This window comes from Triplophysa dalaica, chromosome 24, assembly GCF_015846415.1.
Source record: "Triplophysa dalaica isolate WHDGS20190420 chromosome 24, ASM1584641v1, whole genome shotgun sequence".
Classification (NCBI taxonomy): Eukaryota; Metazoa; Chordata; class Actinopteri; order Cypriniformes; family Nemacheilidae; genus Triplophysa; species Triplophysa dalaica.
In genome coordinates this window covers 7,048,976-7,067,670 of record NC_079565.1, presented here as the reverse complement: position 1 = coordinate 7,067,670, position 18,695 = coordinate 7,048,976, and the positions used below count along the sequence as shown (strand labels likewise).

General features: G+C 38.5%; 1 protein-coding gene across 1 annotated transcript in view; it reads right to left on the bottom strand.

The window, feature by feature from the left end:
- Nucleotides 1-7,258: 7,258 nt before the first annotated feature.
- tmtc3 (transmembrane O-mannosyltransferase targeting cadherins 3) overlaps nt 7,259-18,695 on the bottom strand; it is a 30,189-nt gene continuing 18,752 nt past the window's right edge. Inside the window, exons 8-14 of the mRNA XM_056740034.1 lie at nt 17,585-17,733; nt 16,990-17,110; nt 16,662-16,773; nt 15,262-15,365; nt 13,613-13,782; nt 12,695-12,921; nt 7,259-10,351 (exon numbers count right to left, since the gene is read on the bottom strand). Of these exons, the coding sequence (XP_056596012.1) occupies nt 9,486-10,351; nt 12,695-12,921; nt 13,613-13,782; nt 15,262-15,365; nt 16,662-16,773; nt 16,990-17,110; nt 17,585-17,733 (1,749 nt within the window). The 3' untranslated portion in view covers nt 7,259-9,485. The remainder of the gene's footprint in view (nt 10,352-12,694; nt 12,922-13,612; nt 13,783-15,261; nt 15,366-16,661; nt 16,774-16,989; nt 17,111-17,584; nt 17,734-18,695) is intronic.

Here is an 18,695-nt window from a genome sequence, read left to right as displayed (position 1 = left end):
TTTTTTTTCGGGCAAATAAATACAAATAGAAACATTATTTTTTATTGCTAGAAGTTCGCAGATTGAGACTTTTTTTATTTACCTACAGTAAACACAACAATAAAAAGAAAATTAAAAAAAGCAGTTTTTACATTTTGAAATATATTTTTTTCTGCAGCAATGTGTTACGGGTAAAAAAAATGAGGTTACACTTTTTTGTATTAAACTCAAAACACCACACGAACGTGTGTGGTTAATGCGAACTTCTAGGCAAATAGCTCTTAAAGCGCGACAAGGCTTATGACAACTAGTCATGGGACACATGAACCACTGAGAATAAAACTTAAGCGTGGGCACACTTCACTTTCGTACCATTGACTTCCATTCATGGGCAAGCGAATGCGTCAGACTGGAGACGCAAGCACGTCCGAAAATAGTTTACTGCGTAGCAAAATTCAAGTTTGATCAACTCTAACCTGCGAATTTGCGTCAGGTGAGTGCGTGAGACCAATAGAAGATCGAAACGTCACACTATGACCTCTTGGTACAGAAAATGTTAAAAATGGAGGAATCGCTTCTGTCCATTTTCGTACCATCGTCCAAACGAATTTCGCATCCTCAAAGTCAAGTCTGAACTCAAGTCTCAAACGTGCAGTCATTTTTAAAAGTATTATTCTGATCTACTGGTTTACATTTCCATTTCACGTAAAAGCTTAAAATATGAATTTGTCTATGTATTTTGAGTCGTAAGAAGATAGCAGAATATTATTAATACAAAATTTATAATTTATGTTCACCTGAAAATGGAAGTTATGTTCATATGGGATGTCACGAGGGTCAATTGTGCGAATTCCTTTTAAGTCTACTTTTTGTAATCTTCCTGACAGCTAACTCAGAAATTTAATTTTGTTAAGTGTTTACAGCAATAAGGTTATGACAACAACACAAAACAACAGATTTAAAGGTGGGGTGGTTGATTTGAAAACGTGCTAACTTTAGCCTGGTAGCACTTCGAATTATAATCCCACCCTCTATGCGATTAGCCGTCCAAAGCCCCGCCTCCTCCAAACACTAAACGTACTTCCTAAATCCCGTAACGAATTACAAAACTAAACCCATTAAATTATTCTAGAAGCATGTACATCGCAGTCCAAAAGAAAAACAAGTTATTGTCTTTCAGACCCTTGGCCTGACGTTGGTCACAGCGTTCGGTCAGATTGTTTTGATGGATTGAAAGTTTTTTCGTCCTACGCCTTTACGATATATCATTATAAAAATATTGATCACTATAATTCTTAATTGCTATCAGGATGTAAAGAGATATCCGACCAACATGTCAAAATTGTTTCTGGACAGGATCACCCACACTGATTTTAAGGGTCTATATTTACCTTACATTTTTTTTCTCAATGGCTGCAATTTCAAAAAAAACATATTGGAGTTGCAAACACCATTCACTGTTGACGTTTAAAGGAACAGGGGCAAAGCAAAATAAATCACTCTTTTACTTGTCACCAGATGTCGGAATTATCAGCTCCGAAACACTTCTTTAACGTGTGCTGTGTGTATTAACACATCTTTAAACTAACAGTCTATTAGAAAGGAGGAACACATGCTGACCCTTGAGACGTTTTATTAACCATGCAAACAAAGTGGTGGTAAAACAGATGTCAGAAGTTGTTTAGCAATTGCCTGCTTGCGGGTTTCTTCTGCGGCCTAGCAAACCAGAACTCATTTGAAGTTTCGAAATAGATTCCTCAGATCAATTTGCTTCGATTTACAAAGTGAAAACAGCTCCAAGTGTCTGTGGAAACCATCACCACATTACAGACACATATGCTGGTTTCTAAAACCCAAATTGCTAAATATCCTCTTCCCCTGTCAGTCACCGATAGAGATTTAAAAATTAATCTTTAAAACCGCAACATTTATTATTATGATACCAAACCTGACACAGTTGACTTTTTGTGGAGAACTGACTGAAATTTAGCGTCGGACCAGATTATTGAGTCAGAAAGAACTGGATGTGTGGCATGAATAAAACATTCAGATTCAGTTTTGTGACTTGGATCAAACAAATATTTTTTTATTAATCAGGCATTGTTTTCTCTAAGGAACTGAAAACGACTTTCTTCCGCAGAAAACAAAAGAAGATATTTTGAAGAATGTTGTTAACTGCCATTCGCTTGCATTGCTTTTTGTGTCCATACAATTGAAGTGAATGGGTGCCGGCGCTGTTCGACTTTCTTCAAAGCCGTAAATAACTTGCGGGAAATAAACATTGGCACAGTATTCTTTAAAACATTCACCTTTTCTGCCATATAGAGCAAAGAAAGCCGTTTTGGAAGGGGAGGAGTCAGGATTCACGTTTCAAATCAATCAATAAATGTCATTTGTGCCCACATTATTCCCTTTGCCCGCCGATCCCTCATAAATAGCAAAATGTTTGCTGAACGCGTTTGGGGGCATGTGGTCTAGAAAGTGCTCATTTACCCCACATGACCTACTTTTTTCTATGCATGTCCTTGTGAAAAATATTTCCAGATTTTTCGCCTAAATCATATCCTCATGGAGATAAATCAGTCTGTGGGGAACGATGAGTTCCTTACATCCTCATTCTTTTGCACTGCGTTTTGCGAGAGAGGTCCTTTTGCCCACATGTAAACCAATTTGTCTGATTTGACACAGCCACTTGAGCGCATGCGGGTGTACGTGTGAGTCAGAGGAATGTGGAAAATGGAATGATGAATAGACTTAATAAATAGACTCTCTCTGTTTGTAGCGTCACTAAATTGGGATGTCACAGCATTATTGTCAATGAGAACTTAGATCAGGAAACATTTCAAGAAATTTTGAGAGTTTAATACAAATTCGGGGAATAGGAAGCACAAATTCTGCCATTAAAGGTTATACACTTACGTGACCCTGTCTGTAAAATCCTTCTCAGAATCGAATTATGATATGAGGAGCATTCATTTCAAGCATTAACTTCTATATGATTTCAATCTTTGACATAACATTAGTCAACATTAAACTTGTCAATGTTATGTTTCTACAACATGTTCTTTATAATAACTATAATGATTTTGTGTTAAAAAAAACATTTAAACGATGACTTTAGGTGGGTTTTCACAGCCAGGATCACATATAAACCCGTGAAGCATAATATGCTAATGTATAGATTCCACGGTGTATCTATACTGCAAGTACTGTAAGTAACATAGGTTATATTTGTAAATTTTATACATAGGCCTATTGCACACATTTTATTTTGCACAAACTAATGACATATCAGAACTTCTCCAGGGGGGAAATGGTTGCTATGTATAGCAATTGCTGGTCTGTGATATCACTTAAGGGACTTTGACTTGAAGCTCAAACCAAAATAAGGCTTGCATAGCCAAACAGAGCACGAAGTACACAATGTTAGGACTCAGCGTTCTTCACAAATAGCCGGAAATGGACGGATGTCTCGAGACGCATCCTAGAATGTGAAGCAATAGCCGAGTAATGAAACAATTTCCCACGAAAACATACAGAGGGAATGAACATGCGAGATTCATCGCAACTCAATGATCGAGTATGGGAGTTGACGGATTTTGAGCGCTTGCGGATCAGACGCTACGTTACATCTGAGGTCAAGGTCAACTCAAGGCACTTAAAGCGGTTAAGCTTCAGTAGCCTAGCGGCTTCCTGTTGCCGCGCGCTCTCGTCCAGCTGTTTTACAGCAGAGTGGTCCAACCCAGCATGAGAGCTCTACCGGCCAAGACTCACTGAATACATCCTGAGAATTCCCACAATTGTTCTGGCCGAGGTCTCCACATCACTGTTTACATTATCAGACCAGCAACTATTGCTTAAAATAGCAGCTCCCAGATCAAATGCAGGAAATCGCCATCGTGGTTCCTTGGCAAATGACTACTCAGCAAGACAATGGCCTCGAGGTGTAGCCGTCACTTGTTTGTCTGTTTTTCTTTCAACATTTTGAACGTCACCAGATAAAAAACACATGACCTGGGCTTTGGCTTATAGTGAAAAACAGCTTGGTTTCCGCACAAGCTACAGCAACGCAAGACAAATTTCACATCATTCCTATAAAATCAAAACGACCTATTTTCAAAACACGCCTTCGTTTGGAGACAATGACGGCCTTTTTGTCCAAGGCAATAAATGTGAATTTGGCAAAACTGTCATTTTTGTTCATTCCGTGGTAAGGCAATGACAGGATGCATATTTTTCCACAGAAACCATCAACTTTAATATTTTAACCATGCCAAGTTAGTCACAGAAAACTTACCCACACCACCCACAAGTTAGTGCTTAGTCTGAATAGTGACACTTTATGTAATGTGTCATGTGATTTAAAAGGGACATTAAACAAGTAATTAACAAATCAAAGCCAGCACTCGTCCTATAGCTAAAATAAAAATGTTTAAAGGGAAAATAAACTTGGGTTATGCGTGTCTTTCTAACCAGCGATGCTTGGTGACAGACAGGATATTGTCATACTTTGTCATCAGAGGTAAAGTTAGGACAATGCATGCAACATCTTGACAACACAGTTTGGCAACTTGAGCAAATGGAGCTTCTTACAAATCGGACGCACACACACACTGGCCCGAAGTAAACATTCGGTCTATGTTTGGTTTTAATAGGCCTATTACGATTGATTTCACATTTAATTTACATTAATACTTTACTGTATATTAATGTGATTAAATTACTTTCAAACTACTCATAAGTTATATATTCTTTGCGGAGGTGTATCGGTTTGTTTAGCCCAGTGGTTCTCAAACAGGGAACCCCAAGTTGGTTCCAGGGGTGCCATTTATTTTGTGGCCTTTTATGAACTATAGAAATTTGTCGTAAATTTTGCGCCATCAAACATCAGAAAAATAAGACCAACAAGCTAAAGAGTTTATGTTTCAACATTGTAGAACTAAATGTTATATGTATATATTAGAATATAAAACCATTCTATGAGAATAACCAAACACAAGATGATTTTTACAAAGGGATGGGAACTTTCCTTTTTTTTTCCAAAAGAAAGTAGATGGAACGTTGCTCTAAAATTTCTGTATCAAAATCAAAAAAATCGTAAACCGCTGTAGAAAACTCTTCGCATTTATCGTCGCTGCATTTCCGAAACCTCATATGTTTGATGTTACAAAATGTTACATCACTTTCCATCTTTATATAAAAAATAGGACATGCTGTGGTGAATATTAGTAGACGACATCAAACCAGCCATGTTTGTAAAATTCAAAGCCAGCATTATTCGGCCTACAAACAACTGTTTCAAATGCACAGCTAATTTATTATTTATGATGTCATTTAATAGCAAAGTTCAAACACTTCGACATGGTATTTTGATCTAATAACACAAGACCTATTTCTTCTCAACACAGAGTGCCTGGAGGGCCAAATAAACTCTGGTTTGTCAGCATACTAAACTTCCTTTTTAGAGAAAGGAGAGCTGATCGACTTCTGCTAGTTATACTGAATTGAAGGGCGATGACTCATTTATCTGACGCATATGTTAAGTATTTTAATTTAAATATGATTCATATGTTCACATTGACTAACTAACATTTGTGGGAAAGTGAGCATGATGACTAAGTTGCAAAAGGCAAAAAAAGCAAGTTGCGACCGAACAAGTTATGCAGTCAGACTGGTGTTATGAGCGCCTTTAAAGTGCTGTCTAAGGAACATGTGAAAGTTTAAGGACACAGACGGATCAGGGGTGGAAGGTCCATCACCACATGTCGAAGTTGACAAATGTTCACATAATGCTTTTCATTTTGTTCATGTAGGGAAAGATTACTTGTGTAAAGCCAACTAGTCTTGCATTGATTGACATGGTCTAAGCATTCATGGTCAGTCGGTGTCATTGAAAGCGTTTCACCTCCAGTTTTGATTCCAACGACAATGTTAAAAATGTTGACGGTTCATTTCAACCAAATTCTTTAAGCTTCTAGTTTTTGGAGTGATTGTCCTCTCAAGGCTACCACAGGATAAATGTTTCAACAGAACGTGGGGTTCGCAAACGTCTTTATGAATGCAGTCCCATATTTTAGTAAATGATGGGCGGGATTTGCCTGAAAATGGGTGTGGCGTACCAGAAAAATGGTTGGAGGGGAAGAGTTTCTAAAAGGTGCTTGATGTCAATGAAAGCAAAATTTAGAGGTGCGGTATTTCATATACATTTAGGTTATGGTGAGATTATTACAAGAAACAGAAGAGGGGGTCAACGTGCAACTTTAAAGAAGGAATGTGTAGAAATAAATCATTAAAGGAAACTACATAGTTCTGGGGCCCCACTGACTACCATAGTAGATTTCATTTCTTCTACAGTAGTCAATAGTGCCCCATAACTGTTTCATTACAAGTATTCTTCAAAACATCGATTTTGTGCTCAGAAGAACAACAAAATGTATACTGGTTTGAAGCAACTTGAGGGTGAGTAAATGAAGAATCTTCATTTCAAACAGCATGCGACTCCTTTAAAAGCATGAACCCTCAGGATCCCATCGAGGGCAGGAACTGACAGGCCTCCATTATACATCATCCCAAACAGATAATGATCGTTCCCCTTCATAGGGCAATGGAAGGGTTTGTGAATTCCCAAACCACGGACGAGGCCATGTAAAACATAATCAGGCATTACCACTACAAAAGAGTCATTGAGCTTATAATCCAATAATATAAATCGAGCTCTCACATGGACCAAAAGCATAATCATATTAAACATCTTGCGTTATCAAATGTCAGTGTGATGACAATCTTGTTTCTTGAACGTCTGTAGAGTTCTGCAGACTATTTAATCCTCAATTCCTGTGGTTTAGTACTCTTGGCCTGCACGTGATTACGGTTTTCAGTTTCCCAGCAATTTATGAGTCTTGTGCTCTTAACCGTGAGCTGATTTGCACGAAAACCTGCCATCCGGGGTTAATGGGTTACACAAAGATGGTAATTATTGATATCGATATCGTGCCAAATTGTTCAACAATTGCAACAAAGTGCCGTTTGTTTGCAGCGCGCGTCGCCGCTCCTATATCATGTTTCCATGAGCAGCTTTGCAACATGAGGATGAGGTTGAAACCCGAGGTCCTGACAACAAGAAACATGACAGATACAGCCTTCGGGCAGCACGCGAGTCGCAGGTGTGGGTAACGGACGATCTCACCGCAAACCGATCTTAAAACTCTTAATGCGCTTGCAATCCGACCCGACTTGTTTGCAGACACCAGAATGCATAAAATAGTCGCTTAGACGTTCCTGTTGGAATCCAGCTTTATTGAAAAACCCTAGGCCCGTCACCGCTCGGTACAAGAGACATTCATTCAAATAAAGAAGACGTGAACACTGTAAATTAAAGAAGTAAAACCACATCAACTTTAACAAATGAGCGGTCGGGGAGTCGTGTGCTGGAACTTTTAGGTTATAAAACATAAACATGACGTTTCCAGCAGAGGGGGGATTTGAAATACTGACACTAAAAACCATCTTTAAGTGAGTTGGGTGGTAACGAAACAATCTTTAAAAAGGAGAGAATACCAAACATGAATATACTGAATGATACAACAGTGTAAGTCTTCAGATAATAATACTCCAACAATATAGTCAAAAGAGGCAGATGCGCAGATGCTGCCAAAAACAAAACATCATACAGGTGACGGCAATCTGTACCTATTCAGGTTTCCTACACAAGTATTATGAAAACACAGCTCAATGGCTCTTAAGAAACAGCTTGTAATACTGTGAACAACGTGACACTCTGTAAAATTAAATGCAATGGTTAATGTTACTTCAAGTGGCTTTATTATCTGTAGTGGTTTAATGCAACAAAAGCCAGAGAAAGCCAGCGCAAAGTATGCATTAGTGTTAATAACTCCCGTTGGAAAATGTATGGAAATGCAAAAGCTCGAGGACTTTTAGACACACCGGCGCGCTCTCAGGTACCCTGTGAAGATCTTCAGAGAGGTCATGGGGTTGGTATTTTTAGGGATCAACCTTCAAAAGTAAACGGTAAAATAGCAACAATGTTTGCCAGTGTGTCTCATGCATTCCTGCTATAGTACATGGGCGTTTGAACACAGCAGGAAAGAATCCACCCAACAAGTCTGCGTGTGCAGCTCTTCACATTACGTCTGCAGTGTATTACAATATGCAAAGCAACACATGTCAATAAATGAGATTTCGTCCGTCGATTCTCTCCGACCGAATACTAATGCTAAAAGAACCCTTAAAACTGTTGAGCACAGCGATGTTCTTCTTATTCAATTACTGTTTCAAATAATGTTTTAACGCTTGATTATAAAGTTCCCTTTGATCTCTGTGAAAAGAACAAGGAACAGTGAAAACCAATAATACCGCCTTGAAGGAAAAGAAGCCCAAATAAAAAGAAAAGTCTGTTTCTGCATGACCTGGCTGTGAAATCAGCAAATCGGACGAGAGCCCCAACGCAAGTGACTGCATATAGTTGTAAATAATCATAAAACGCAGCGGTAAAAAACAGAAGCGGGTTGATGGGAGCGAGGTGAGTCAATTTTGGCTTTGAGATTATGTCAGAGGATACAATTAAACACTGACACCTGGCCGTGTCGAGACTGAAGAAAATATGAGCAATCATGACACTTGAACAAACGGCAGTGGAAAATACAAGGAAGTGTGGTGATGTCATGCGGAAGGAAATTTGCAGAGGAGAGGGACAACCCAGCCACCCTGCTTTATAATGGGCTGGTTTCTCATCTTCTGTGATTATGGGTCAAATGTATTTGATCATTTGTCAGTGGTAACATTTCAATGTGACTTAAACTAATCCAGTGATTCAATACATAGACAATCATAAATGAACAACTTGATTACATTAAAGGGACAGTTCACCTAAAAATGTACAATATATCTGTTTATTCTTCACATGACTCTTTCTTCTGTGGAACACAAAAGAAAATATTTCGAGAAATGTCTCTGTGGCTTTGTGTCAGTACAAGGGACCAGTGTTGTCCGGTTCCTCGAAATATCTTATTTTGTGGAAAAAATGACAAGTGCACAGTCACTATATATTTTCAGTGTGCCATGCTAGGAAAAACACAATAAAAATATAAAAAAATATTATTTTCTGTTGTGCTGAAGAAAGAAAGTCATAAAAGTTTAAATGACATGAGGGTTAATAAACAATGAACGAATTTTCCTTTTTTATGTGAACTATCCCTTTAAGTTGCCGATGTTGTGCATCCGTAATTTTTTGTGATAGGAGTTTAACAAAAACAAAGTTAAGATCGCGTGGTGTCAGCGCACACCTGGTTCATAAGTTTAGATCCACAGCTTTACATAATTAAAGCCACATAAAACTATGATAACCCCTGCGATGAAGGAAACACGAAACAAATGAACCAAAGCGCAACGAAACATGCATAAACAAGGGCTCGATCTGAAAACAGAGAGGTCTCGTTCCGGCTCTTCAAATAGTTATATAAAAATAGCCTGGCGGTCGATAAACAAGGTTAATCAGTGCTTAATATGCGCTCAATCTCCTCTAGTCTCTTCAAGGCAGCGGCTCTTTTCTTTTCTATATCTTTAATCTCTTTTGTGGATTTGGTCTTAGTCTGCTTGTCAGGCTGGCCCGCATCCAGATTCTTTGATTGGCCGTGGCCCTGGCCGTTGATGTCTTCTGTCGGGGAGGATTTCCTCATATTCTTCTCTGTGCTGGTCCCCTCCCCTGCTCCAGAAGCAACACCTCGCCCTTCCTCGTCTTCCTCCACATGCTTTTTGTCTCGACGCTGCTGCTCATCAGACTCAGCGCCGCCCCCTACTGGTGCGATGGGTTGCCCTGCCGCACTCATGGCGGCCATTTTGTTTCGTACGATGGCAAGGTGTCGTAGGACGTACTCTTCGTGCGGAGCCATGGTTAGCGTCTCCACCAGACAGCGCTCGGCGAGCGGGAGGTTCCGTTCTTCGAAGTAAACCACACACAGGTTGTGCTTGGCCTGCACGTTGCTGGGGTCCATGTTCAGTATGCGTTCGAAACATGCCTTGGCGCCTCGTGTGTCCTTGCGGTGGTTCATGAGGATGTCGCCTTTGAGAATCAGGCCTTTGACATGTTCGGGGTGAAATCGCAGAAGCTCATCCAGCACCGGGAGAGCGTCCAGTTCACGTTGAGACTGGGAATAGAGCAACGCCAGGTTAAACAAAGCACTGCGAAAACCCGGCTGCAGACGGATGGCCTCTCGCATCCAGCGCTCGGCCTCTTCGTTCTCGTTAGCATCCATCCCTAGCATGCCCAGGTTAAAGTACCCGTTAGCATCATCCGGCTCCTCCTCCACATAGGAGAGGAAGCGACGGTTAGCTTCCGGGCGAAATTTTGCTTCACCTGTAAAAAAATGTAGACAAAATAAACGTTACAGTTCACTAAAACTATTCAAAATTAATGAAATGAAGAAAATAATCCCTAAATATTATTTGAAAAACTATTGAACTAAATTTAACTTCTACTAAAATAAAATAAATTTTACTTTTATAGCAACATAAAAAAACGACAAAAGCAGCACATCACACAATTACTAAAATTGAACTAAATCTAATTTGAACTATTAACAAAACTAGCATGAAACTGAAAGTCTTGCTAGACCAAGTTTGGTACAAGAGGCAAAACTTTAATAAAGTCGAAGTAAAAGAAAATTCTATAGGATTAAAACGGAATAAACTGGTTTTATGTACATGCTACAGTAAAATTGTTTAATGGAATTGGTGCCTTATCTCAATAATAAACATTTCTTCAGAAAATTTCCTGATATTGTTATGACTAGAAATTGTCTTTGGTTGTGTTACTTGGCATCGTAAGAAGTCCTACGTTACCGATGTGTTGAAACGATAAGGTCAGAAACAGGTTAAGGAGTGTCGTCAGTTCATTACCCTAGAAAGACTGTCAGTGTAATTACCGTAAGGTTACGTTCACACACTGATGTATCAGGTAAACTTGCTTTCATGTGATATTGCTTCACTGTTATTGATGTGCGAAACAACCAAAGCGGATGAAAAATAACAGTCGTGTCAAGCGGGCCTGTGAATCGATCACGACATACTTCCTCCGTCACAACAGCCTCTAAAACCAAGAGTAAACAGAACCGTTGTGTTGGCATTATTTGCATTGCGGCAGCGTAGGTGTGTTAATCTCGAGCAAATGACAAACTGATGTCAGCAAAAGCTTCCCTCGCACCGTGCAAATCCATCAGTCTTTTCTGCTATTCACAGCTTGGAGTGAAGAAGGCGACGTAAACTCAGAGTCAGGGTCAATAAGTCACTGAATTTAAAGTTATTGATGTCAGATCAAACGCTAACATTCTGAGGCACCAGAACTTTGTTAAATTAGGTAAGAGGTTACTGTCTTACCCTGTGGTGGCACGCAAAGAATTTATAGGTTTTCTGTGTTAAAGGTCCTGACCTCATCTGAATCAAATAGCTAGCAAACTTTGCAGAGACCACCTTATTGCTTCTTGCCTTGAGTCAGGTTTTAACAAGTGAGGGTTTACACAATTTTTTTTTTAATCTGCATTCAAATGTTCACACAATGATCCTGTGGTCACATGCAAAAATAACTAAAAATGCTGGATTACGCATGCCAGTAAATGGCGACGTCCCTTTGTAAAGAAACACTACACACATGCGCAACAAAGTTGACAGTTTTATTTATATTTTAAAACAGCTTTTATTTAGATATATTTTCTGTTTTTATGTTACTTTAAGTTTAATTTCTAGCGATTTTGATATTTGCTTTTGCCATTATATTATTTGTTTATTTTTATTAAATTAAATTAATTTATTTCCAGTAAATAATTTTAGTGCCTCAACTCGAACTTATTTCAGTTTATTTCTTAGGTAACATTTCTCATTTTAATTTAGTTTGTCATTCGAATATTCAGACGCAGTTTTTCACTTGATTTCAGTAAACAAAATTGTTTTAATAGTTCATTGAACTATAACTTTGCAGTGCACATCCTCATTCTTCTACAGAATGGTGAATGAAAACATTTAAAATTGTGAAAGCATCTTGGTCGCCTATAGACTGTAGTCTTAGAGATGGACCGATCTATCGGCTGATGTTTTAAAACAGACGATGGTCAGGGCCGATATATCCTGTCAATCAAAAGATGAATGTGTGCTCCAGAATCACTTGTTTTGTGTTCAATATTAACAGTCATTGTATGAATTAAAAACATTCAGAAATTAAAGAAATATTCATTTTATCTTCAGAATCGGTATCGGCAGATAGCTATCTGAATAATCGAACATGTTTATGACGCCACCGTTTTCCCGAATTCATGTTTTTGTCGTTTTCAAAGAGACGATTACATTGTCATTTGCACTTGTAAACTTGTTTTAAAAACCTTGCCTTTTCAGGCCCCCAAAACACAGTCGTCTTGTAAATGAAAGACCAAAACGTTCAATCTGCTTTCTTTCTTTTTATTGATTATGTTTAGATTTTAGCTCTATCGAATAGTACAGTGGAGAGAGATACAAGAAATCGCGGGAGGAGAGAGCGGGGATCAGGAGAGGGCTACCGAGATGGTTTTCAAACTCAGATGGAGCACAGTCCACCGGACCACCGACACAGACTATTCCATTTTCTGTTTTTAGTTTAAAAAGATGTTGTATAAATGCTCCCACTGAGAATCGAGAAAGCATCATGATTTGAACCTCTGAATTTCCCACACACCTGACTCTTGCATGAGAAGTGCAGAGTTGAAGAGAGCCAGCTTGTGACGTGGGTTCAGTTCCAGTGCACGGTTAAAGTTTCTCAGAGCTTCCGAGGGATCCTTCATCTCTATATTGACTATGGCCAGGTTGTACCAGAGGTCTGCGTTGTTGTGGTCCAGCTCCAACGCTCGCAGGTAGGCGTCCTTCGCCTCGCTGGGCTTGTTCATTTTCAACAGAAGCTCCCCTCTGGATTTGAAAAAGAGAAGACATTTTTTGAATACCTCTACCGGGACATCTTGAAAATCGAAGACACATGCATAACAAGAAAGGTCAGTTTCTTTAGGCCATATTTTCTTAGAAAACAGCTTGAGCAATACAAAGGTTTGGTTCTATTTTTTTTCTTCATAATGTGGTTAAGAACAAACATCTAGACGTTCATGAGAACCGTGGCATTCCAGAAAATCAACTTTCAAGAGCCTATCGGATGAGCGTTTTATTAACAGGATGAGACATGCCGAAAGAAATCGCTGACTGAAGACCAAGTCAAATCTTTACTTGATGCGAGATGTAACAAAAACACATCTGCGTAGCATTCGATTTCACCTCATATCTATGAGAAATATTTTCTTATAGATAGCAAAAGAGTCCAGGATGGGTGTGAACATATATAAGACGAAGGCATTTGTATCATTAACTTGAAAAGTTGATTCTCTTGAACGTCATCCAGCAATTACATATGCACCAAAAATACAGCAGTTCTACAAAAACATACATTTCTGTCAATACAATCGTTTCGCTTATTTGATTCATGACTTTAAATAACCTTATCAAAGCCAAAATACTGTCTGATTGCTCATTCAGTTTCATTTGGCCCCATCGCCAAGCGTGCAAGTACACAAGCGCATTCTTGACACGGTCACCGCAAACGTTTACTTGCCTGCTGATGTAGGCTTGCTTGAAGTCAGGTCTCATGCTGATCGCTTGCCTATACAGTTGGTCAGCTTCCTCCAGACGGGAATCATTTGCCCGAATCAGGTTGGCCAGGTTGATGTAGACGTTCAAGTGGTTGGGAGCCACGCGGGTTGCATACTTCTTCCCCGGAATGATCTGGCAACGGGTTTCGGAAAGATCAGCCAGTGCATATGCATTACCATGGCCAAGGGTTTAAGCAGATTACATTTACATACCTTTTACCTCTATGTATAGCTGTAATACATTCAATGTGTTCCTTCCATATGTTTCTTAAATGAAATATGGACTGACGGCGGTTCAAAGCCCATTGATGATATATTTGAAACAGAACTAAGACATGCCAGGGTTAAGCCATGACAATAAAGCAATCTTTGGTTTGGTTTAAACATGTGGTATTATGTTGCCAATACTTTTGTAGTTTTTGTAGTCTATTGAGAACAATGCATCACTTGAAACCTTAAAAACCGTATTTTAATAGGCTCATGCATATGCGTTTAATATATTGCATGGATTCAATTTTATTTATGGCCATTTTAGTTATTATTAATAAGACCGACTGGGATATAGCTCAAATCCAGGTCAAAGAGGTAACTTCCTTAGAAAACGATATGACAGTGGTAGTTTATCAGCAGATAAATCAAAATATGTTTCTTATTTTAGCAGCAAAGACGATCGAAATGCAAACAGGAAACGGTAGTATCTTAGGTGAGCAGTAGGGCTGGGTGATGTGTTTAATAAAATTATCGATAGTCGGCTTTAAATTCATATTATATCCAATAATATCGTGTCTGTTTGACTTCATGAATCGTTGCACAGACCATCGGCGTACTGATGTCATACGCTGATGTCGATCAATCTGCGGATAAGGACCGGGAGAGAATTTGTTCCATCATTATCGATTATCGTCTGGTATCTGTCTGTTGTTTTGACATTCGGATATTTGCGAGACATCGGCAATGTAAGATAACATCGTCACATCGCCAACCCTAGTTAGCAGTCAACAGGTTTTCACCTGTGTTAATATTACTGTGGTTCTCAAAAGGGGGCCCCTGCTGACTACCTAGGGGGACTTAGGATGACTAACAATTAAAAAAAGACAAAATAAGCATTGAAATACATTTTAACTACTAAAAACCAATATATTGCTTATTATTACTCCATTTTATATTGAATGAGCACTTTTCCAGATAATATAAAGCTTTGAAACCATTTTATTGGGTAGACATTTTGAGTTTTTATGAGCGGGGGGGGGGGGGGGGGCTTTGAATATTGCTGAATACACTGCAGGGCTTTGGAGTCAAAAATAACCCCTTGTCTAACAGATTGAAAAAATCTACCAAAACATTTGGAGGCCAACGATAGAATATATAATCTATAATAACCCTAATAATAATAATAATCCACTTGATTTCACATAGAATTTGCGTTTAAATTCTATACCTGTATACCTAATCTATACCTCCATATAAAAAAGAAATCCATAATTAGTCTAATTAACCCTTCCACTGTACTGCAGATAAAAAAAGCTTATTTGAAGTCTTAAGGAAGATATGAAAATAAAACTAGCATCAAGATCTAAATGTAAACAAACTTGCTGTTGATAAGGGCGCATACCTGTGGCATCAGCGATTTCGCAGTAAGATATGCCTCTTCTGCTTCCTTGGACATGTTTAGGTTCTTGTAGGTTCTTCCGACGTTCATGTGGGCCCCAATGTCATCTAAGAAAAAACATCTTAAATAAAGAATACCTTGATTTTGGCAGTAACAACACATTTGTTCATTCCAAGAAAATGTGTGTACAGTTCAAATGTATTTCTCAAATGCTTCATTGCTGTGGATAAAAACTGACGTTTTGGACCAAAACGAGTCACTTGTTGTTTTAGGGACAAGAATATCAGGGGATGAATGAATCTAAATCTGATAATCGCGAACCGTTAAGACAGGCTTATCAAGTTTTAAATAAAAAAAAGAAAATACCATCCGTATCTTTTCAAATATTCGTCTGTCTCCTGGCTAGATGTGAACAAAATTAGGCAGATGCCAACACGTATTGTGTGACTTATCGTGATTTTGATTAAGTCTTCGATCTCCACTTTATATCCGATGTAAATCTGTAGGTCTGAAAAGACGCAGGAGTTAGGCGTACGTGATTAATATCGTTTTAGCACAGTTATGAAACAAATAACAGCCGTCACTGACAGCTGAAAAATGTAAGACGCATTAGGGACACGAGAACGGACGGAAAGTTTAGGAAAGAGGAAAACCACCTCCCGTGAAAGTGCCCCTTTACAATCTTTTAAACCGCGCAGACCACGTAACCTTTAACAACCATCAGCGTCGTACAGTAGATTTCCATGTGTGAAACTGATAACATCACTTGCATTTTCTAAAAAACGTACGACCTCACGAAGTGGCGTTAAGTGTTTGTTATGAGAAGCAAACTGACGCATAAAGATAACCAGCCCAGGATTTCCTCAAACTTTAATGTGTTTACGGAGTTAATCTCGGAAAAACACATCTTGGGTGGTGAATCTCCTGAGTCATGTCGGCTCGATGAACTAACAAGACAATTAAAGTCAAGAGTCTAATGCTTTTTGCAGGCCGTCTGTCTTCCTCTCAGGTATGCGGCTGCGCACAGTAGAGCCATCTCAAAACCCAAATCCTCACTCCAGATCCTTAAATAAGCATGTTCTCAAGATGCTACGGCGTGAAAATGGTTTTCCGCGCCAATGTTTTCATTCAGTCCCGAGAAATACTACATAAACCGCTTCTTGTTAGCTTGGCCACAATTTGCAATTGTCCTCACCAACATGGCTCCAAAGTTATAATAACACGGCAGAACTTCCCACACCCCGCAAGAACAACATCTCAGATTGTGGGATTTGTTGGACATAAACTCTGTATTAACTTCCAGCGACGATATTTTTTGGAACAAACCGAAAGGAAACGATGCAAAGTCATGCAGTCACACAGGTTAAGAATATAACATGGATGTGAATACCGAAGAAATTTACCTGGTTGTACTCTTGTGGCCTGAAGAAAGTATTTCAAAGCTCTCTCGTAATTGTTTTGATTCTCCAAAGCGTGTCCCACGTTATTCCACAATTTGGCATTGTTTCTGTTGACCTGGAGCGAAACCACTTTTTGTAAATGTTACAGACATTCCAAATCACGTTTCCCAGACATCAAAACCATCGCGCTCATGTTAACGTCTAGACTCCTTTGATGCACAGTAGATGATGTAGATTTATATAAGGTAATGACCTCAAAATACAAGCATACAGTATGGATGAGATTTTGGCCAGACGTGCGTTTCTACAAGACTAATGTGTTCGATCTTACTTTAAGTGCAGATGTAAAAAGCGTGTATTCTGACTCCCAGTCCCAGTTTCTGTTAAAAGTCTTCACGGCGTGCGTTGTCAGAAGAACTCCCACGAGCAACCAAGACATTTTCTTTAGAGCCCTGGATAAGGTCACAAAAATTGAAAAGGACAGATTGTAAGTCTTTGCAGATGTTCCAATAGATAGCAGTCACTCTTAATACTATGAAATAAACTGTATTATAATGGCTTATTTTTAATAACCTATATTAATGATTTAAATACATCTACGTACATTTTAATTATTATAATACTCAATACTAAGTTATAATTGTTGTTATACTAATCTCATAGTCTCAGAAAAAGCATATACTGCATTTGGTGATTACAATCTTTCTATGAGGACAAAAACATTGCCTTGAAGTTCCCATATATTCTACATATTTACTTTATTTCTACGATTTCTTCTTATTTGATTATTTGAAACAATGCAATATTATAAAAACAAATTAATTTTATTCTCAATTCAGATTTATTTATAAAAACAAGCGATTCTGTGGATGAAAACAGACACGTGTTTACGATTCACTACAATTTTATAAAGTAACTAAGCTTACCCTTTTCGAGACAAGATTTTAAATCCATGTGCCACCAAAACACAAAACCCCATGCTTGGAACGTAAAGGACCCTTTCAGCCACAACAAAGCCCACAGGGAAAAACAGGTTGGATGCAGGGATGAATGGAAGAGCGATGAGAGAGAGTGCCTAAAGGAGACAAATAATGACTCTAATTTCTGCCCCCTGGATCTTCCAGTTGAATATGATAAATGTTCGAAAAACGAAGTGCATGAAAAAACACATCTAACATTACATCTAAAACATTTCCTCTACAAAGTACATACTTTCATGATCTGCGTTGTTTTAAGAAACATTTGTCATAGGTTATTTATATAACTTTAGCAATAACACCGATAATGATGTTACATGTTGGAGCTTGTGACCAGGGGTCCAACACAAATATCTGGACTGATATGTCGTTTCAAACCCTGAGCCTTTCTTTAATCAGTGGAAGGCGAAACGGCTACAAAAATGAAACTTGTGTTAGAAAGATATTTCATGAGAGAAGTAGCAATGTCCAATTCAAACACAATATTTTAGCAGATCTTTTTAGACTGAATGATTACTGTAGTTTATAAATCAAGATTTGGTTCCTGAGTTCAATGCACAGTGAGTTATATGTAGTTCCCCAGAACTATTGTATGACTTGGAATGTAGCAAGTTTTTTGGGTCACATACTGTATATGATACGTATAGAACATTCATGTCGCTGCTATCCTTATAAAACCTTGTATCTCCATATTTAATGATTTGTATTTTTTGCCATTAATCATTAGTATAAGTCACCCTTTACGTTTGTCACAGGGTTTTGGAAGTATCTAAACAGTAAAAAATATTAAGGTTTGCATATAATATGAGGTTTAGAAAAAAAATATATATATGTGATGAGTATGGCAGAATTTGGTTTGCATTTTATGCAAAACCTACTTTTGCAAACTTGTCCGAGGTTTTTCGCCCGATCGGAACCAAACCAACGCATATCAATTCTGTCGAGTCTGAATAGAAATAGAAATTTCGATATACGGTCGCTATGTGGCGCAAAAACGTCCGAACCGGAAGTAGCAGATGCTGAAAAACTAAACACAACAAACCCTATACAAAGCAAAGCT